A 22,738-nucleotide genomic window follows, 5' to 3' on the forward strand; every position below is an offset into this window, starting at 1 on the left:
GCCAGCACAGAGCCCAACGTGGGGCTTGAACTCATGAAACCGCGAGATCATGACCTGAGCTGAAACCAAGAGTTGGACATTTAACTGACTGAGGCACCCATGTGCCCCTGGGAATAGACTAATTCTTTTAAAGATATTTCAGCAGAGATGAAGGTGGCCACCTATAAGGAGCTGAGGGGATTTATGGATTTGACAGAAGGTAGGGTTAAGATGTACTGCTCAATAGTAACAAGAAGAAAGCCTACCAGACATCATGCACTTCCTGATATAGAAATACAAAGTACCATCTCTGAAATCTTATTTAAAAATATTGGTGGGGCGCCTGGGTGGCTCAGTCGGTTGAGTGACCGACTTCGGCTTAGGTCGTGATCTCGCAGTCTGTGAGTTCGAGCCCCGCATCAGGCTCTGTGCTGACAGCTCAGAGACTGGAGCCTGCTTCAGATTCTGTGTCTCCCTCTCTCTCTGCCCCTCCCCCACTCATTCTCTCTCTCTCTCTCTCTCTCTCTCTCTCTCTCTGTCAAAAATAAACAAACATTAAAATAAATAAATAAATAAATAAATATTTTGGGGGTGACTGGCTGGCTCAGCCAGTAGAGCACATGACTCTTGATCTTGGGGTCATGAGTTCAAGCCCCACTTTGGGTGTAAAAATTACTTAAAAAAATAAAATCTTTTTTTTTTTAATTTTTTTTTAACATTTATTTATTTTTGAGACAGAGAGAGACAGAGCATGAACGGAGGAGGGTCAGAGAGAGGGAGACACAGAATCTGAAACAGGCTCCAGGCTCTGAGCTGTCAGCACAGATCCCGACGCAGGGCTCGAACTCACGAACTGTGAGATCGTGACCTGAGCCGAAGTCGGACGCTTAACCGAATGAGCCACCCAGGCACCCCCAAAAAAATAAAATCTTAAAAAAAATTGAACCTGATTTTAATTAAGCCTCTATCCCTAATTACCAGATCACAGAAAAACAGGGGCTAGAAGAACATGTTTAAAAAAAAAAAAAAAAACTACCAGAATATAATCAGTAAAATCTAGAATGTGGATTTGACAAATGACCAAATCTTCCATAAATAAATTACCAGACAAAAATTTTATAGGCTAAAAAAAGCCTTGAGACATATCAACCGAATGCAATGTGTAGATCTTGTTTGAATACTAATTTGAAATAAACCAACTGTGAAAAGACATATATGGCACAATTGAGAAAATGTGAATACTGGCTAGTTACTATATTACATTAAGAAATTATTGTTAATTTTTTAGATATAATAAAATTATAGTTTTGCATTTAAAAAGAGTCACTATTTCTTAGAGATACATTCCATATTATGTATGGATGAAATGATATAATGTCTGGAATTTGCTTTAAAATAATCCAGTAGAGGAGTGCCTGGCTGGCTTAGTCAGTACAGCATGCAATTCTTAATCTCAGGGTCATGAATTCAGGCCCCACACTGGGTGTAGAGATTACTCAAGGAAATAAAAATAAAATAAAATAAAATAAAATAAAATGTGTAAATAAGTAAATAGATAGATATTAAAATAATCCAGTAGGTAGAAGCTATAGGTAAACCAGAATTGGCCATATGTTGATAACTGGCCAAGATAATCACTATGGAAGCTAGTCATAAGTAGCTAGTCATAAGTACTAGCTTATTGGACAGCTATTGTAACATTTACTCTTACTCATTACTTTTGAATATATTTGAAATTTTCCCTAACAAAAAGTTATTTTTTATTTTTAAGATAATGTCTGCCTAACTTCAAAATTCTATGAAATTTAGGGGCGCCTGGGTGGCTCAGTCGGTTAAGCATCCGACTTCAGCTCAGGTCACGATCTCACGGTCCGTGAGTTCGAGCCCCGCGTCGGGCTCTGGGCTGATGGCTCAGAGCCTGGAGCCTGCTTCCCATTCTGTGTCTCCCTCTCTCTCTGCCCCTCCCCCGTTCATGCTCTGTCTCTCTCTGTCTCAAAAATAAATAAACGTTAAAAAAAAATTAAAAAAAAAAATTCTATGAAATTTAGAATAGAGGTCAAGGACAATGTTTATACACAACTCTTTAGGAACTATAATCATGTCAAAATTAATCTGGTCACAAAACACCATATACTATACGATTCCATTATATCATATGTCCAAAATAAGCAAATATATAGCCAAAAACTAGATTAGAGGTTGCCTGAGGCTGGAGGAGAGAGGGGTAGGGGGGATAGGGAGTGACTACTAAGGGGTATAGGGCTTCTTTTTGGGGTGATTAAAACACTTTAAAACTGATTGTGGTGGGGCACTTTTGTGGCTCAGTTGGTTAAGCATCTGGCTCTTGATTTTGGTTCAGGTCATGATCTCATGGTTTGTGAAATTGAGCCCTGTGTCGGGCTCTGCATTGACATCGTGGAGCCTGCTTTGGATTCTCTATCTCCCTTTCCCTCTGCCCCTCCCCTGCTCACATTCTCTCTCTCAAAATAAATAAACTTAAAAAAAAAACAAAAAACTGATTGTGGTGATAGATGGACATATATATATGTGAATATACTTAAAAAACACTGAATTATACATATTAAGTAGGTGATTTGTATGATATGTAAATTATATATCAATAAGGCTTTTATATTTTTTTAAGTCATAAGTCAGATAGAGAAAAACAAATACTATATGACCTCACTTTGTGGAGTCTAAAAAAAGCTAAATTCATTGAAATATAGAATGGTAGTTAAGGGGCACCTAGGTGGTTTAGTCAGTTGAGCATCCAACTCTTGATCTCAGCTTGGGTCTTGATCTCAGGGTTGTGAGTTTAAGCCCCGTCTGGGGCTCCATGCTGGACTTGAAGCCTACTTAAAAAAACAAAACAAAACAAAAGAATGGTAGTTGACATGGAGTGTGGGGGAAATGGGGAGATGTTGGTCAAAGGATATAATCTAATTAGAAGATGAATAAATTCTGGAGATCTAATGTACAGGATCATGACTATAGTTAACAATATTGTATTATTTACCTGAAAGGTGCTAACAGAATAGATCTTAAATGTTCTTACAAAGAAATTGCAATTATGCGTGGTGACGGTTGGGTTAACCAACCTTACTGTCGTTATCCATTTCACATTATATATGTCAAACCATCACATTGTACACCTTAACCTTACATGTTATTTGTAAATTATATGAATAAAGTGGGGGCGGGGGGAGAGATGCTTTGTAATTTGCTTTAGTAATTTGATGCTTAAAAAATGCTTTACAATAGGGGAGCCTGGGTCACTCAGTCAGTTGAGCATACGACTCTTGGTTTGGCTCAGATCATGATCTCACCATTTGTGAGATCAAGCCCCAAGTGGGGCTCTATGCTGGCAGCCCAGAGCCTGCTTGGGATTTTCTCCGTACTCTTTCTCTGCCCCTCCCCCGCCCTGAATAAATAAATATATTTTTAAAAATCTAAAAAAGAAAAAAATGCTTCACAGTAAGATAAAGAAGTACTCCCCTAAAGATATAGTCTATCATATACAGATCCTAATTGGCACTTTACTTCATTACCTACTTCCTGATTTATTCCACCTGATCCCTTCTTTATGTTAATAAAGGCTAGTCTGGTTTGACAAGGATTTTAAGAACTGACTCATCAGATGGATATTTTAAATTAGTTTTTGTTCACTATTAAGCAAAAAAGTACTGTTTGGTACGTACTCTTTGAAATTGTTTACAGAAGTATAATCTTCCTGAAGGCTAATTTACCAATCCATATCAAGAGATTTTTAAAAGTATTTAACCTTCAACTAGCTATTATCCTTGTAAAAATTTATTTGGAAGAGCTCATCAGAAATGTGCCCAAATATAAAGATATTCATCATCAGTTTATCTAAAAATTGGAAGAATTCTAAGCAAAGTATATAAAGTATCATAAAATTGTTGAATATATGATACATTCATATGCAGCATATTGTAGTCCTTAAAAGTGTTTCAAAAGAAAAATACTAATGGATATAATGTAAGAATATCATGGGAATAAACTATATACATATATTGTAATAATTTGCTTTTTATAAAAACAAAACAATATAAATATAAATACTAAATATAAATATATAGTATATATGCATAAAAAACAAAGCCAGAAGTAAACTCATGAAATTAATAGTGGGATTATCAATGATTTTTGTTAGTTTATATATTTTCAAAACTATCCACAATGAAAAATGTTCCTATTTTGGGTAACATAAGAATTTTTTTTATTTGCGTTTTTTTGGTAATATAATACTTGACAGTTTAATTTTAATTGCAATATATTCTTTTATATGTGTTTATTATTAAAACACTTGACATTTGTATTTTCTTTCTCCCTTAGACAGGAAGCTAATTGAGGAAGACACCAGCTTTTCCTCATTCTTTAGAATCTTCCCATCCTGCCCTGTCCCGTGTACCTAAGGAGAATATTAATAAACATTATTGCAAAGTCTACACTGTGATGCATATCCTAAAAAACATATCTTAATATCAAATCTTATATTTATGTGACACCCTCCCTCCCCAATAGCTTCTGGGAATAGCTTCTAGGTACTCAGTAAATACCTGTATGGCTGTATTTAAACATCAACTGGCAGTATAACCTGTACTGTTATGGAAACTGAGCTAAAGATAAAGTTCTCTGAGTTCAATTTCACAGAATCATACATATCATTTTAAGAGTTGGAGGGCATCTTGGGACACCTGGGCGGCTCAGTCAGTTGAGTGTTGGACTTCAGCTCAGGTCATAATCTTGAGGTTTGTGGGTTCAAGCCTTGCATCAGGCTCTGTGCTGACAGCTCAGAGCCTGGAGCCTGATTTGGATTCTGTGTCTCTCTCTCTCTCTCTCTCTCTCTCTCTCTCTCTGCCCCTCCCCCACTCATGCTCGCTCTCTCTCTCTCTCTCTCTCAAAAATAAATAAACATTTATTAAAAAAAAAAAAAAAAAAAAGAGGGGTGCCTGGGTGGCTCAGTCAGTTAAGCGGCCGACTTCGGCTCAGGTCATGATCTCACAGTCTGTGAGTTCGAGCCCCGCGTCGGGCTCTGTGCTGACAGCTCAGAGCCTGGAGCCTGTTTCAGATTCTGTGTCTCCCTCTCTCTGACCCTCCCCCGTTCATGCTCTGTCTCTCTCTGTCTCAAAAATAAATAAACGTTAAAAAAAAAAAAAAGAGTTGGAGGGCATCTTTAAAAAGAAAATCATTGAACCAATTCTCTAATTTTGCAGGTAAAAACTCAGTCATGGAATATCAAGTGACTTGTCCAAATTTATACTGACAGTTAATGATGGAACCAGAATAGTTCAGGCTTTGGAGTTCTTAAGTATATCAATCTAAGTTATAAATATTCTTCATGTCTACAATTTCCAGAACAAGTCTGTGAAGTACATTTAAGGTACAGACTTCATTCTTCACACAATATAATCTAATGGATAGCCAATGAATGGGTACCCTACAAGCATACAACCTTGAATATTTTAAAGCTGGTAGTTGCTGAAGGGATCAGGGAAGCTCTTGATATTTCTGATTCAGTATGATCTAGAAATACCACTTTACAGATCTGGCTCAATGTGGACATCCTCATTGCAAGTCGGATCTGGAAGCTAGATCATGGATTAGTTCAGTTCCCTCCTGAGCCATAAAAGGATGACTTTTCTTTTCAGCCTCCCCTACTTCAGGCTGAGTCTCTCTCAAAGACCTATGAACCATTCCTTAGCACAGAATGCCCAGAAAGCACAACAGCCCCGGCATATACTCATTGGTTTCTTCCTTTAGAAGGAGGGAATTGGACCATTAATGATTATTCTCTCCACATTCTCCACTATAGCTAGAAAACGGTCTAGCTCTTGTCCTAAAGTCTTCATAAATAAAGTCAGAAGATCTACCACCTCTTACCTAGGATGTTATTTGGACAGAACACCACCCCTCTTCTGTTCTGCTTTCGGCTTTTATATGTCTCCCACTCCCCCTGCCCATGGTTACATTCTTACCCATTTGGTTAAATGAATGCCAGGCCACATCTTGCTGCCCCCATCCAGAACAGCCAGCTTGAGAAGCCTGAAGACTGGCTTGGTAGAGAGACTCCAATTCTGAGGTCTCCTGCTCTGTGTCTTGGTTCCAATGTGGATGCAAAAGGATGTGGTTTCTTTCTGGATAGGCTACACAGGTATGGGAATCGTGGGGGGGGGACTTCATTCCTGGCCCAGGGACCCCATGTTTAAGCTGAGAATCACAGAGCCTTGTGACATTCACCCAGGAGTCCAAAGGCAAGGAAGTCCCCAAGTCGACACTGCTGCCCAGTTCCTTAGGCCTAGCGTCTCTAACTTGAGATGGCTTTCCTTGATACATGCTTGGATCTGCCAACCTGGGCTGTCTTCCCCTAGAAGTTTCACTATTAAGCAGCCCAGAGTTCATGGCAAGACAAGGATAATCAGCAGGTTCTTCCCAGGAAGGTAGTCTGTCCCTCCCATCCAAAGAAGGCTGTTGTTTTGCCCAAGGCCAATGGCCTTTCCCTCGACCCTGTGGGAAAGGAAGCTTAGAGTCAGAAGGGGAAGAGTTCTTTCTTAGACTGGTTGGCAAACTTCTATCCTGGGAACCTGTGCCATCCCTTGTGGAGGCACCTTGCATCCTCTGGAATTGCTCTGCTAGAGAACGGACAAGCCCCTTTGTGCTTGGAAACTCTGGCCTATAGGGATCCTCGCTGCCAGCATCCACTTTTGAAGTCAACAAAGTTTTGAGGCTTTTGGCTTGGAGGCATTCGTTAGTCTTCTGCACAGTATCAGGAGAGTGAAGCATAGGTGAGGAAGCAGCAGGCATTACAGTGTGGCAGGCCCTGTACAGGGGAAGGCTGGACTGAGCTGATGAACTTGAAGGACTACAGCCTAGTCTGTGTGCATCTCCTCTCTCAGAGGTGTCTGTTCCAGTTGAGTGTGACCAAGGCATCACCTGGGATGAGACAACAGGGTCCCTCTTTTCTTGGAATGGCTGTTCTTGATCAATACCTCTTCCTTCTTGTGGGAGGAACCTGGTACAGCTGCTGTTGTCACCCTTGTAGCCTTGCAGCTTACTCTCTGGTACATCCAATGGTTCCCAACCATAATGAGCATTCTTCTCAGTCCTCCCTGGTGTTTTAGGTAAGGCCTCCCTGTGGAGCGTAGAGGGGTCAATGCTATCCTCAACTGAAGTCAGAAGGTTCGAGGCAGACCTACTGGGGGAATTGTGCTGTGGGGCAGACAGGGCAGATGACTCTGGGAAGAGTGATGAGTGTGACTCATGGCAGGAAGCAGGTGAGTGGATGAAAGAACTGGCCCCAAACTCTGTATTCGTGCAGGGTTCTAGTTGAGCCTCCCGGCTTAACAATACTTGGAGCGGGACAGGCTGTTCACTGAAATAAATGGAGAGAGCCAGTCATAAGCTGCCTTAAATGACAAGATCACTTACAAAAAGACCTGTTCATCTGATTCCCATTTCTAGCCATTCACAGAGGGAATGGTAAAAATAAATAGAAAGACAAGCATAAGTACAGTCAATGGTTCAGAGGTTCAAAAGAGAAGGCAGGCACATGGTCAGCTCACACCCAAGCAATAGGTAATATTAATTCTCTTTATTAAATACCCTCACCAAAGCTGCACACAGTAATATTAAATGAAGTCCTTGTCAATATTCTTCACCTGTAAAATCCCATTCCAATCATATTCTTCTTGCAAATTAAAAAAACAAAAATTGCTAGTCCCACATGCAGATGACATGAAGGTGAGCAAAGCCTAGAAGTTACTCATACCTAGGGTCCTGAGAGGCAGACCAGCCCAAAGAACCAAAAGCCACATTTACAGAGTACAGGGTGATTTTGGTTCTTGGGATTACACAGAATTCAACTACTTTAAGTGTGTTTTCATAATCTGGATTTGGTTGTATTATTCACTGAGATATTTTCCCAAAGTAATACACTGTGACTCTCCAAAGATTTGGGAGTGAGACTAGGAATTAACTGCATTTACTCAGTTTCTTACTAATAGTTTTATATTTCTGACCTAAAAAACTCAGTGTTAGAAGCACTTAAATAAAACCTCAATTACTTACATCAAGTGGCATAAGTTTTCTAGAGAGAGTTTAGTTGCCTAAATTGCTTATATTCAAAACATATCTCTGATCAGATTTGCAGATCATCATTCAACTACTAGAGTACACAGTAGGAGAAAAGAAGAAGGAAGATCTCAGCTTTTAGCATTAAATTTGAAAGAATACACTCTCAACTTCTGTGGGTAGAACCACCCAGTCACCCTTACAACATTATGAAGACTACGTCCTTCTACTTCCATAGGGGACCTAATGGAGTGAAACCGACCTGGATTTGAAGTCCACCCCTCTACCACTTACTAGCTGAGTAACCATGGGTACCTTATGTATTTTATCCTCCCTGAGCTTGAGTTTCCTTATCTATAAAATATCACTAAATAATAGACTAATAGTCCCTATCTCCTAAGGTTATTGTGAGAATTAAAGTGTTTAGCTTAGTACCTGGACATAGGCAAATGTTCAGAAAATGTTAGCTGCTTTTATAATATTTATATTCTGAAAACTACTCAGGCTTATTAAAAGCCAAAATTAATTTTAACTTAAACCTACATATTGTAAGTAAGAGCCAAATTCAAAGCTAAAGTGTGAAAGCTATACCAGTGGCCCTGGGGAAGTGCTGCCCATAGGAAAGCAAAACAAGGGGAATCTTTGTGTCTCTTCTCTATGGTTCAATTAGAGCAAAGAACACTGCTTTCTCTGCTTCCATGAGGGACAGAAAGCACTGAAATCTCAAAACAAATCACATGGTTTTTACTGCAACATGGAACAGTTCAGATTGCCATGTCTGAGAACATAATATGTACATATTTAATAATCACGTTATTACACCAGTCCAAGGACAAAGTCACCCACAGGAAATATGGACAAATGGTCTATTTATTATGCTATACTTTCTGTATCTTTCTAGGAGCTATTAAGAAAACGACTGGCAGTGGGATGAGTTTTCTGTGTGTCTAATCTGAGAAGAAAATATTTTCAGAGGACTCTTCTCTCTCCTCCGTAGTCACCAAGACTAGGAGAGTTCTGACTATGGAGCACCCATGGTCATGTCCTCCCTTGGTGTCCATAAACTACAGTGGATCCCAGGCACTACCTTGTTGGCTGAGGGAGGGCCGCCCCCTGTGAAGGGGGGCAGGCTGAGAGCTGCGACGGCTGCGGCGATGATGATTGCTGCTGCTGCATGCGATCCTGCAGGCTCCGTGCTTTTCGAATACTGATTTGCAACTTCTTATCGACTAGGGCTCTGCTGTGCGTGCTAGAGCTGGCACCATGCAGGGCAAGTCTTAGTTTAGCTAAAATGCAAAAGAAAATATAGCAGAAACAGAACACAAAATACAAACAAAAATAAAAATAAAATTGAACCAAAAATGAGCAAAGATATGCAGTAAAACTCAAAATGTGCAGCAGGAATGCAAGGCATGGACCATGCACATACTGTCCAGGGTACAGAGCTGGCTCTGGCTATAAGGAACATTCATGGAAGCCATGGAGGCTAAACAGATTAATCCAAATTTAAAAAAAACAAACAAATAAAAAGCTAAACTAAAATGAGTTAAGAAGATAAACTGGTGCTTCCATCTTAGAGACTGCCACTCTCATCCTTTGCAACTGACCTGTCCGACTCTGGTCTCCACACTTTGCTCCCAACTTCCCCTTCCCGACAGTCAACAGCAGAAATAAGATCCAAATCTGCATCTGTCTTTACAGAACACAGCTTCTTGTGGGTCACATTTAAGAACCAGATATAAATGCTAAGCCTTAGTCCTTCACTGTAACCTTATGGTGCAGCATACCAGGAAAGCAAGGGAAGAACATGAATCATATATGCAGTGCAAAGTCACAGGCCTGGGAAATCACAGCCAATATATTCATTTCTTCTTGCCATAAGCTCCACCTAACTAGTCAGTGACTAGAGAAAGAACAGACTGACCTCAAATCTGACGTCTAACTTGGGATAAGAAGGTAGGCATGGCTGGATAGTTCATCTACAGACTCCTGATGAGGTCATTCCAGTAAATATTCATAGGCCACATGACAGCACAGGGCACACTTAAAAATCTGAAGGGCAACGATAGCTAAAGGGTCTCAGTTTGGGAGACTGACAGTGAGGAGACATAAAAGCTGTTTTCATCCCAACTGAGCGATGACACTAATAATACCTATCTCAAAGTTAGTCAAAATTGCCATAGCTGTAGCAGTTAGAGTTACTTACAGATAGCTTCGTTACAGAGAGCCAAAGCTGCAGCACAGTCTCCCTTCTGTTCCAGATGCAGCGACTCTTCAAACACTGAATCTGCCTCTCGCAAGGACCTCTCAAAGCCGTCACTCCTCCCTGAAAGGGCCAGTACTTTTCATTTTCATTACAATTTGTTCCACCTTTTTCTATGTAGTATTGTTTCCCTTAAGGGCACATAGATCCTTGCGGCTGAGCCTTTGATCTACCCTTATTCTAACTCTCCATTGCTATGAAGAAGTCTCTGAAACACGTAGGACATCCATTTTTGCCTTAACCAACACATTGCCAAGGCCATGAAAAAGGAGTATGTCATTGTCCACCACATATTCCAACTCCAAGAGCTCTTAAGGGGGTCCCTCCAGAAAAGAACACAGTATTGTCTACAGCAGAAGGGTGGATTCTTATGCCTGGAACTGACCTGTTTCCACAGTGCAACAAGATACATCTTGCCAACCAGTGTCAGAATGCCCCAGATCTCTACAGAGACCTCTACTGCTGTGTTAAGGCAAAAGTGGCTTCACTACTCTGTGGAAAGCCATCTGTAAAATTTCCTTCCTGCATCAATTCACAGTCCTCTCTGTACCACCCTCAACTGGAAAATTAGTACACCTCTTGGGCACAGGTGCTTTACAGTTCCTAACCTCAATATATCCACCAGGGCAGTTGAACAGCCTTTGTTGTTGGTTTGCAACCACATTCCTTTCATCAGCACTCCTAAGTATTTTCTTTTATCATGCTCTTGCTTGCCAAACCTACTGCAAAAGTCACTTTCCCATAGAGGGAGCATGAAATATTCCTTCCTCCCCTGAAAGCAAATGTGTACCAAAGCGGGTGCAAAAGAGTTCAAGTACAGTGCCAGATGAAAAAGCAAGTACTGCAAGGTCAACTTTTGTAAAAGAACGCTCAAGTTTATGTGTCCCCTTGGCTCTTACTCACTCATAAACTGGTAGTAAGCTGTATTGTAAATTCACTCACAATGGTGAATTTTGGTGAGTTTTCACATGCTCACAAGAAAAAAAATATCAAAATGTCAGTCATTTCTCCCATAATCTCCCCATCTTCCACTTACCTCCAGCTTGACATGGTAAGAAAGGCTCTTCCATACCCCTAACATTAATTTCCTAATTCAATGTGGCCTTTGGAGAGCAATGGGAGGGCAGTGAAGTAGTAAGTTGGTTCTGAAGAACTTGGCATTCAGGTTCTATCCCACATCAAGAGATCTGATACCTACCCTCCAGGCCTAAGGTCTTCTCATATTTGACAATTGGATCTATATAATCTTTATAATGAGAGATGGTAGTGAGAGCCATCAAAACAAAAAAGTTTCTCTATAGATATACAGGCACACTACAATTGATCACTGTACTAGATTTTAATTCTAATCCTCTAGAATCTTAGCACTCCATTCCTTGCTCTTCCAGGAGATTCTGAATCAAAGTGTATGAAGAATTAACAATGAAATGTGGCCAGGATTCCCTCTCAACTTTCATGTACTGCCCAACTAACAAAGGAAGGAAAAAAGGTAAGGGAAGGAGATGAGTATAGAAGCATAATAACCCCAAGACCCCAGTGTAATATAGCTTGAGGACAAAAAGGGAGAGAAGACTATCCAAATGTAGGGACAGCTAAGGAACTAGGAATTTAAAACTAATTTGGAAACAGATACAATGCCTTGGGAAATATAAGGCAACAATTACCTCAAATCAAAAGACAATAGGATTAGAGGAGAAGAATGGCCCCAAATAGACCCCCAAATTAGCCCAGTGGGAAGTGGTCAACAAGAAAGCAGCCACCCAAAATAGCACAGACTCCTATTCTTTGCACTATTTTAGCATAATGTTACATCTGGGGATTCTGAATAATAAGAATAATAAATTCATTTTATAGAAAGATACAAGTTCCAGGAGCCTATTTAAGGTATAAGTCCTACTTTTCCTATTTTAAACTCTTATTTTGAAGACTAATCTCTTTTGGTACAAAAGGACATCCTAAAGCAGTGAAAGGAAAAAAAAGTAACTAGTGTGGGGCAGTTGGAGAAGCATCATAAAGTCCACAAAAACTGCATGAGATTGGGAAATGAATCATCAGAGGATCAAAAGGCAATCAAGCTCTGTGTTATTAGAACCTTTTTGGTAGACCCACTTGAAGCTCCAGGTGGGAAATTTCAAGAGTGTATTTCCGCTGAGCAAGTAGAATTTCCCTTATCAGTGTGGCTTACTCACTGCCCTGTTCTGCTATTCCTGAATTGTGATTAGCTTTATTTACACCTTCTACAGTAGAGATGTTCATGGGAAATATTTTTATGAATAATACTATCTCTCATCTATAGACTTTTAATAGATGAGCCCCAAATCAGTGCCTGTCTTCCAATCAACAGGCTTGTCACCTCCTACTTCAGCTAGTTCTCACTAAAATGAGTGAATTATGATAAAATACAACTTAGCTAAACAGAAGACAGGAATTATAAGCCTGAATATTTTTTTCTTTCCTCTCTTCTCTGTCCCCATCACCCATAACCTAAAGTTCAGAACAATTACCCTGATTCTGCAGTTCATCCAAGTCCATGAAGCGACTGGGATGAGGGTTAAATCCTTTAGCTGCCTCTAATTCCTTTTCCCGTTTCCTGCGAAGTTCCTGTTCCTGGGCCCTCCTGGCCACTTCCTCCTGCAATTCATCCAGCTCGCTTTTGGAAGAGAGCTCCCCACCTGGAATACAAGCAAGGGAGAAGAGAAATTGCCACATTTCCATAATTAATATGAAGCACCTGCTGCATTTATGGCCACTGCATTGCCTTTCCTTTAGAAGTCTTTATTCATTTTGGAATTCATGTTTTGGATAGTGATTTCCATATCAGATTCAGGGTGAGACCTGGGCTATGAATTATAATGATAATGATGATAATGATAAAATATTTATTGAGTGGCTTTATAACAACAATAACAATATAACATTTGTTGAGCATTTACTATATGATGAGCACAGTTTTAAGCAGTTTTACATTCATTATTTAATTATCATGACAACCTATGAAGTAGATACTATTATTGCCTACATTTTAGGAAAGAAGAAACAGACACACAAAGAATAAATAATTTGCCATGACAACGATAATAAATGATGGAGCTGAATAAAGTCAAATAGGTTGGGGCACCTGGGTGGCTCAGTCGGTTAAGCGTCCGACTTCAGCTCAGGTCATGATCTCGCAGTTTGTGGGTTCGAGCCCCGCATCAGGCTCTGTGCTGACAGCTCAGAGCCTGGAGCCTGTTTCATATTCTGTGTCTCCCTCTCTCTCTCTGACCCACCCCTGTTCATGCTCTGTCTCTGTCTGTCTCAAAAATCAATTAAAAAAATAAAAAAAATAAATAAATAAATAAAGTCAAATAGGTTAAATTCATAATCCATGCTCTTAACTATTAGAGAGCATTCTCAACCATGTGCTGCCACTGATTCATTGGGAAACTTCAAGCAAGTCAACTTCTCACCCTTAACTTCTACTATCTCTTTTAAAGAGTTTATAAAATATCCAGTATAAATTCAATTTTATAAATGTTCATAGATGGAACCAAATAGATCCCAAAGGACATCCACGATATATTAAGTGAAAATTCAAGTGACAGAATAATATATATGACTTCATTTTATTTTTTTTAACGGTAGTAATAAACTTATCCATATACTTACATAGGCATACAAAAAATGTAGAAAAACATATACCATGATGGAAACACCGGTTCCTTCAATTTGAAGAGGGAGAGGGCAGGTTACTAAATTGTTGGACTTATTTTTACTTCCGTAACTTTTTAAAAGAGTGATCAAAGTTACCAGGCAAAAATTTTTTTTCTGTGCCAAAATAAAATGATAGGATCATTGTGAGCCACAAGTATTCATGCCTTTGTATACTAAGGGTCTCCTATACAAAGAGGACAGTATGGTATGTGAGGAATTTGTTGTAACTCCTTGCAAAATATCTTTTACCAGTGGAGGAATAATATTGGTGGATTCTATCCGAAGTAGTCCAGAATTAGGGCTATTAGAGATGTCATGAGACTCGGTCTTTAGTGACCTGAAAAGGTACTGGCTATCTAAAGAAAAGAGAAGGGGGAATAGGCTCATGCATGACCGCAAGCTTCTCAAAGCAATGTTAGTCAACGTGAAATAAATTAAAATGTAGTAAGTAAAGCAAATGTATAATTTCATTAAGAAGCATGAATTTCTTCCATGGGTTTCAAATTACAACCTACTCCAGCCCAGGATTTCAGAGATACCTGCTTCTATTGGCATTGTTCTGCTCTGCCAGATGTTAGCAACCTACTGGCACTCACACCTAAAAGAATTCATGCCTTGTCATTACTGCTGCATACTTCCCTTCCAGCCACCTCTAAGAACTTTTGGTGGCTATCAAGAGAATTGGCAGTCATACCATTAAGACTGGTCTTACCTCTACAGGCTGGTACACAGTATTCTACCCACTTCTTCCTAGTAAGCTGACCACAGAACTACATCCAGAAGCTCATTAAATCAGACCATAGTTAAGGTTTCTGCCCACATACTCTACTCCCAATTGATCTAACAAACCAAAAAAAGGAGGGGGGGGGAGGGGATGAAGGTTGATCTATAAGTTAGACAAGTAGCTCCCAGAACTCCCTAGTTAGACACTCACCACCTTCCCTTAGCCATTGCAAAAAGTCTCTATCTGGGGAGATTGCCTATGTATCACCTCAAATTTCAGCTTTAAGTAAGTAAAGGATTTATTTTAAACCATTTAGACTGGGTCTCTACTTAAGTGGAATATGTACTGTAAGTATATATGTGTATTGTGAGAGGAATGTAAAAGGGAACTAAAACCTCTAACTACCTCAAATCTCTACCCTCAGTGTCTCACACCTGAAATTCCAGTATTCTTTTACTTTAGGCTTTGACTTTAATTTTAAAATGCTAGTTTCTCTTAGAAAAAGCATGCTTTAAACTATTTCCAGTCATTTACATTTAGTATGAAGGAGTCAGATCATTCCTTGAGAGCTCATTTTAAGAAGGAGTATGAGGACGCAAGACACACTCAAGAAGGGAAAATAGGGATACTGGACAGGATACAGAGGCAGGGATAAGGATAGGTTTAGGTTTACTTATTCCCCAGTTTTGCCTATAGCCTTCACATCCCCCTTTGTCATCTCAATTCATAGAACTAAACACTAAGAAATCCATTCCCATGAGGCTTCCTCTACACCAAAGGCAAAAACTGGCGAACTTATTCCTGTGAGGAATGCAGGTGCTACTGACACAGTTCACCATATTTCTGTTCCTTCTTGTTCCAACAAGGGCTCTTGCCAAGGTCGAAAGAACAATCAGGAAAGCCATGATGGAGAACAAAAAGTAGATAAATCCAAAGATGGGACAGCTCAAATGCCTCCGTATTTACATAGTGATGGAAAACTTAAAGTACAACCATCCTCCAATTTCAAATGTGCTCAGGTAAGGATATTTCCCAAACAGATTTGGCAGTCAAATCCAGTCCTCCAAGTCCAGTGTCTTTCTGCTTACCCGAGAGGTGCTGATTTTTTGCCCAGCTACTCCTGGATGCCGTGGAGTCCGCCTCCAGTATGCTACTGCTGTGAGACTTTGGGATGTGACGCCAGGAAGGTGCCAACCCAGCTGATCTCTTAGCACTTGGATCCCTTCAAAAGACAAACCAGAGTCTAGTGAAAACATCAGAAGGGTGTTAACTTGCAACATTCCTAGGACTAAATTCCCTCAAAAACCAAGAAAACATCAAACTAATATAAAATTGAAGTATCTGCTAAACTACCTCTGAAAGTAGTTCCCCCATCTTATCTCATCTCATTCACATTTTGTGCATCTAGCACAGTGTCTGGCAAAAAAAACCATATTCAATGAATCAATAAATATAAGCTCTCACATGGGTTGCCTTCCTCTTTCTTACACCTTTGTGGCCATCTTCTCATGTGTAAAACTCAACAGGGTCCTATGTCAAGGGATGAGCAATGGGAAAATATGAGGGTGTGATTATCACCTTTGTAGAAGACAAAATCACTCTTTTCAAAGCAGCAACACTGTTAGGAAACTTGCCTCTGTGGCAACTTAGTAGAAACAATGTATGAAGATCTAAAATTTATGGGGCTCCTGGGTGTCTCATTCTGTTGAGCATCCAACTCTTGATTTCTGCTCCGGTCACAATCCCAGGGTCATGGGATTGAGTACGCTATCAGGCTTCGTGCTGAGCGTGGAGCCTGCTTAAGATACTCTCTCTTTATCTCTTTCTCTCTCTCTCTCCCTCCCTCCTTCCTCTCTCCCTTTGCCTCTCTCCCCTCCTCGTACTCTGTCTCAAAACATAAAATAAAATAAAATTTACAAAGCAAACTGGGCCCTATGGACAAGGCACAATGAGCACTATTAAACCATCAATGTTATCTTAGAGAATTATGAATATCATTGGCTTCATAAAACACAGAATCCCTGTGACCCTCAAAAAAAATAACCTACCCTAAATGAAAGGCAAGAATAGATAACAATTGTATTTACTCTCTGATGATAGGACTACATGTTTTGATTCACTAATTCTTCCATTTTAAGTTATTTACTAAACTATTTTACATGTAATAAAGTTCTCTTTCTCAAATGCCTTTGCTCCTTCTCCCAGCAGAGGGTGCTGTTGCTATAGAAAGTTGACAGAGCACCCCTATGTTTATTGCAGCATTATTTACAACAGACAAGACAGGAAAGCAATGAATGAATAAAGAAGATGATATATATACATATATATATATATATATATATATATATATATATATATATATATATATATATATAATGGAATATTACTCAGCCATAAAAAAGAATAAAATTTTGCCATTTGTGACAACATGGATGGATCCAGAGGGTATTATTATGCTAAATGAAATAAGTTAGATAAAAACAAATATAATTTCACTTACATGTGGAATCTAAAATATAAAACAAATGAACAAATAAACAAAAACAGAAACAAAAATCACAAATACAAAGAACAAACTGGTAGTTGCCAGAGGAAAGGGGGCTGGGGGAAGGGTGAAATAACAGAGGGGGGTTAAGAAGTATAAATTCCCAGGGGCGCCTGGGTGGCTCAGTCGGTTAAGCGTCTGACTTCAGCTCAGGTCACGATCTCGCGGTCCGTGAGTTCGAGCCCCGCGTCGGGCTCTGGGCTGATGGCTCAGAGCCTGGAGCCTGCTTCCGATTCTGTGTCTCCCTCTCTCTCTGCCCCTCCCCCGTTCATGCTCTGTCTCTCTCTGTCTCAAAAATAAATAAACGTTAAAAAAAAATTAAAAAAAAAAAAAAGAAGTATAAATTCCCAGTTTAAAATAAATAAGTCACAGAGATAAAAAGTAAAGCATAGAGAATACAGTCAATAATATTGTAATAATATTCTATGGTGACAGATGGTAACTACATTTATTGTGGTGAGCATAGTGTAATATACAGAACTGTCCAATCACTATGTTGTATACCTGAAACTAATATAACATGGTACACCAACTTTATTTCAATTTTGTTTTATTTTTTTTAGGTTTTTAGTGTGGTTTTTTTTTTAAATTGTGTTTAAATCCAAATTAGTTAATATATAGTGTGATTATGGTTTCAGGAGTAGAATTTAGTGATTCATCACTTACATATAACACCCAGTGCTCATCCCAACAAGTGCCCTTCCTTAATTAATGCCCTTCACCCATTTAACCCATCCCCCCCATTTCAATTTAAAAAAAAAGAAAGAAAGAAAGCTGATAAAGCACAATACTTTGCCTGCAAGATGGTAATAAAGTCCTTTTCTCCATTTATCTGACTTGAAAAGCCTCTTGGTGACTCACATTGCTGCAAGGGACAATGAGGCAATTCAAAGGCCAAACAATACCTGCAGACACTGGAGCTTTCAGGCAGGGCTGCATCCAGGCTGATGGGGCTGCTGCTGTTCCTCTCACTGCTCTCATAGCCAGATTCCATTCGCTGTATTAGGCGAGGGTGCTGTTCTAAAAGGTGAGAGCCTGGCCGTGCTGGGCCCCAGGGCTTGTACTGGGGGCTTGGTCCACCAGTTTTAATGTCGTAAGCAGGTGGCTTGCTTAGTTCATCTGGCATAAATTCTTTAGCTATCCCGATCAAAGGACAAGTATGGAAAAGGAGGTAGATTTAGCATCTGCCTCAAATTAAACATAACCAACCCTCCCTCCAGCTACTCATTCACTGAACTCCTATCTCCAAAAGGCTCAACATCAGCATATAAAAATGCACATTACTGACTCTACCAGAAAATCCAGGTTTTTTAAATACATAAGTCAACTTTATTCAAAAGCCCAATTCTTCTCTATCTCCTCACCTGAATCCTCAGAAAAGGGGCTAAGCTGGGTATAGCCACAGTGCTTCCTTTTGTCCTTACTAAAGATACTGTCAATATTCAGAGACTCCCGTTTGGGTCTCCACGTTGGACGATACTTGCTAGAAGAACTGGATTTTGACTCACTGCTGGTACTCTCTACTTCCCAGTCACGAGAATGTAAAGGCAGATTTCTAGGAGGCTTTTTGTCAGTCTGGTCTCCTCCCTTCCCCACGCAGGGAGATCCTAGGTTGGTCTGAGAAGCTAGTGATGGTCTGTTGTGAATCATATTGCTGACTGTCTCTTTAAAATCCCTTAGTCTATTGGTGCTGCTAGATGGTTTAGAGGCATTCCTAGGAGCCTGCTTCTCTTTCAGTGTTTCTCCTAAAAACACAAAGAATGAAACAAATATAAATGTTTAAAGTGATCACAGATACCTAGACCACAAAGTGTAAAAGCAAGGAAAGCCCTTTGAGCAGAATAGAAAAGCCAGTATGGACTATGACAAAGGCTGCCAGAGTGAATGAAAAAAGACAAAGAGTGCAGAGCGGCTTGCCTTCACTGTGGTACCCTGAGGCCTGTGGCTCATCGCCTTTCCTCCTAACCCGGCCAGAGTTCCTCTTGCGTTCTATCAGTGACCCTTTCTTAGATGTGAGTTTCTGATTACATTCACTATCAGTCAGGTGTCCTGAAAGAACAAGGAAATGGGGGTAAGCTGGTATCTGAAACTTACCTCCATCCTCTTGAGAACCTAGCTTCCCTTTGGGATTCACAGCAGTGCCACAAATTTGGTATACCCATGAATCAGAAGCTGTAGGGGCTAAGGCTATCTGATTTAAGTGTAGCAGGAATCTCTCAATAGATAAATGCGGAGAAGCTCAAGTACTTAATGGGAGCTTCCAAATTTATAATGTCTCCTGAACAATTACCAGTCTTGATCCTGCCCGTAGTCTCTCCCAGTGACCCAGAAGGACACATTACTTGCTAATTTTCAAAACGTGACAGTTTTAAAGATTGTATAAAAATGTCATGTACCAATATGTTTTCATTCTCATAAATAGAAGATAGAGCTTTCCTTTTATTTAGCAACACATCAAGTAAAGCCTAATTTTTATTATACCTAGTATTATCCAAGTTGCCCCAGCCTTTGCCCACAAGAGGTCTGATTGTGGGTGGCTCCCTCTCCCCACCTCCCACTCAGTTCTAAACCTTCCTTAAATGTTAATCATTTAAAATTAGGACATTTGAACTCTGCATAATTCTCATTCCCATCCACAATGAGTGCTTTACCAAACTTGGCTTCACCCAACGTGGCTTCACCCAGATATTACACTTCAAAATTCCTCAGTATTGATTTCTGGGAAGCCCAGAAAATACATAACTTGCCCTGCTTCACGCCCATAGGATGTAAATGTAGGAGTCTGATTTGATAACAGCAAAGGTCAGATTCTAAAGGATATAATCACCTGAACTGCTGGAAGCCAAAAGTGAATTAAGCAATTGAATTAAATTGGAAGGCAGGTTTAGAGACAATCCTCTAGGTTTTCAAATGAACCATGAACTGTTTTCATACATTAGTATATGAAAATTCTTGTACATATTCAGGTATCAGCACTGTAGTGACATGCCCATCTCTTTTCAATCAATCACCAATGTAATCTTTTATTGCTTTATATCTGATCCTTTGCTACCTCTGGGCCCAAAAAAAAAAAAGATTTAAGAAAGGAGAAAATCACTTGGAGCAACTAAATCTGCAAATGTTAAACCAATGAGAGTATGCTCCCCTACCCCAGCCATTCACAAACCTTTAACATAAACCTGACTCTGCTGGAAAATATGCCTTGTTTATCGCGTTATTTGGCTTCTCCCTGACTCACAGTTTCAGAAATATGGTCTTAAAAAAATCATACTTTGCAGTAGTCATCTACACAATAGTCATCAAAAGAAACCCAACATGAGTCTGACCAAAGCTCTAGGTCCAACTGCCAATTTATAAGAAATACAGAGAACAGAGAAACATGCTAAAGTTTAACATAGGAATACAATCAGCAAATTTTAGAACGTGGGGAATCTATAGGACAAAGTACCTAGTTGTTCAACAATAAACTGCAAGGAAAAAATGGAGGAGAAACCTATACTTTAAAAGAAACATAGGGGCGCCTGGGTGGCTCAGTCGGTTAAGCGTCCGACTTCAGCTCACGTCACGATCTCGCGGTCCCTGAGTTCGAGCCCCGCGTCGGGCTCTGGGCTGATGGCTCAGAGCCTGGAGCCTGCTTCCGATTCTGTGTCTCCCTCTCTCTCTGCCCCTCCCCCGTTCATGCTCTGTCTCTCTCTGTCTCAAAAATAAATAAACGTTAAAAAAAAAAATTTTTTTTTAATTAAAAAAATTAAAAAAAGAAACATAAAAAACTTATCAATTCATCTCACTGCATAGACCTCACTTGGATCCTGAATTAAGCACACAAACCATTAAAAAATAACAACATTTATATTTGGATATTTGAACACTCAGTGGTTTTTAGGAATTATTGTTAATATTTTTTAAGTGTGATATTGATATGTTTAAAAATGATTTCTCATGTTTCAGATATACTAAATATTTAGACACATTAAAATATTTATGGAAAAAGTGATAATATCTGGAATTTTCTTCAAAATAATCCAGGAGTAGTGAGAGTAGATAGAAATACAGACAAAACTAGACTGGCCATGAGTTACAATTTTTAATTTTTTTTAATTTTACTTTACAGAGACAGTGTGTGTGAGCAGAGAAGAGGGGCAGAGAAGGAGAGAATCTTAAGCAGGCTCCACACTCAGCACTGAGTCCAATGTGGGGCTTGATCCCACAACCCTGGGATCGTACCTGAGCCAAAATCAAGAGTCGGATGCTCAACCGACTGAGCCACCCAGGCACTCCAAGCATGAGTTATAATTACTGATACTAGTCAATGAGTCCATGGAAGGGTAGTATACTATTCTGATACTTTTGAAAATGTTTAAAATTCTCTATTTAAAAAAAAAAAAGGTATTTACCCAAAGAATACAAAAGTACTAATTCAAAGGGATACATGTACTCCTGCTGTTTATAGCAGCATTATCTACAATAGCCAAATTATGGAAATGGCCCAAGTGTCCATCAGCTGATGAATGGATAAAGAAGACACAGTATATATATATAATGGAATATTAGTAAGCCATAAAAAATTGAAATCTGGCCATTTGCAATGACATGGATAGAGTTAGAGAATATTACACTAAGAGAAGTAAGTCAGAGAAAGACAAATACCATATGATTTCACTCATATGTGGAATTTAAGAAACAAAACAAATGAACAAAGGGAAAAAAGAGAGAGAGAGAGAGGCAAACTATGAAACAGACTCTTAACTATAGAGAACAAACTGATGGTTACCAGAGGGGAGGTGGACGGAGGGATGGTTAAACAGGTTAATGGGGATTAAGAAGTGCACTTGTGATGGGCACCAGGTATTGTACAACAAGTGCTGAATCACTATATTGTACACCTGGAACTAATAATACACCGTATGTTAACAACTGGAATTTAAATAAAAACTTAAAAAGGACCACCAATCTGAAGCCATGAACTCACTAATTCCCAAGTCTCTAGAGTATGGGCACTGTTCTGTGTATTAGGTGATAAATTTTTCATCTCATCAATCAGTCACTCACTGTTCTTTGTATGCCCTGTATTGATTTCTTCCACCAACAACAGGTACACTCTTCAATAGAAGAACAGAAAAATTCAAGAATGCTCTCCACATAGAACTCACAATAACAAACAAGCTAGCTTTCTTTCTTTGGCCTTTCTACCCTTCAGGAAGCAAGGTGATGAGCACACATCCATGCCCATAAATATGCCACTGCTCTCAAAGCCCTTCACTTAAGATAAAGCCTGGCATGAGAACATGATGAGGTGCAAAACCATAAGGGTTTATTGGGACACTATGAGAAGCACAGGGATCAAGAATACAGCAAGAAAAAAAAAAAAGGCAGATTTTGGAATAAACAATCACATTAATAATCACATTACAATCATCCTTGTTGATATGCTACTGTTGATAGG

General features: G+C 39.5%; 1 protein-coding gene and 1 long non-coding RNA gene across 25 annotated transcripts in view; one reads left to right on the top strand and one right to left on the bottom strand.

The window, feature by feature from the left end:
- The window catches only part of LOC128779008 (uncharacterized), a 182,381-nt gene that overhangs the window by 121,696 nt on the left and 37,947 nt on the right, over positions 1-22,738 (top strand). The window lies entirely within an intron of this gene.
- USP54 (ubiquitin specific peptidase 54) overlaps positions 1-22,738 on the bottom strand; it is a 133,864-nt gene that overhangs the window by 9,489 nt on the left and 101,637 nt on the right. For 15 of the 24 annotated variants that reach the window (XM_053909547.1, XM_053909550.1, XM_053909554.1 and 12 more), the window contains 8 exons: positions 19,213-19,344; positions 18,660-19,040; positions 18,201-18,432; positions 15,839-15,972; positions 12,838-13,005; positions 10,277-10,411; positions 9,158-9,356; positions 5,979-7,372 (listed from right to left, as the gene is read on the bottom strand). In XM_053909547.1, coding sequence (XP_053765522.1) covers positions 5,979-7,372; positions 9,158-9,356; positions 10,277-10,411; positions 12,838-13,005; positions 15,839-15,972; positions 18,201-18,432; positions 18,660-19,040; positions 19,213-19,344 — 2,775 coding nt within the window. Of the gene's footprint in view, positions 1-5,978; positions 7,373-9,157; positions 9,357-10,276; positions 10,412-12,837; positions 13,006-15,838; positions 15,973-18,200; positions 18,433-18,659; positions 19,041-19,212; positions 19,345-22,738 lie in introns of those variants that run through there. The other 9 variants (XM_053909558.1, XM_053909555.1, XM_053909562.1 and 6 more) reach the window with 5 other exon arrangements.

This window comes from Panthera pardus, unplaced genomic scaffold (assembly GCF_024362965.1).
Source record: "Panthera pardus isolate Hobbes unplaced genomic scaffold, ASM2436296v1 HiC_scaffold_22, whole genome shotgun sequence".
Lineage (NCBI taxonomy): Eukaryota > Metazoa > Chordata > Mammalia > Carnivora > Felidae > Panthera > Panthera pardus.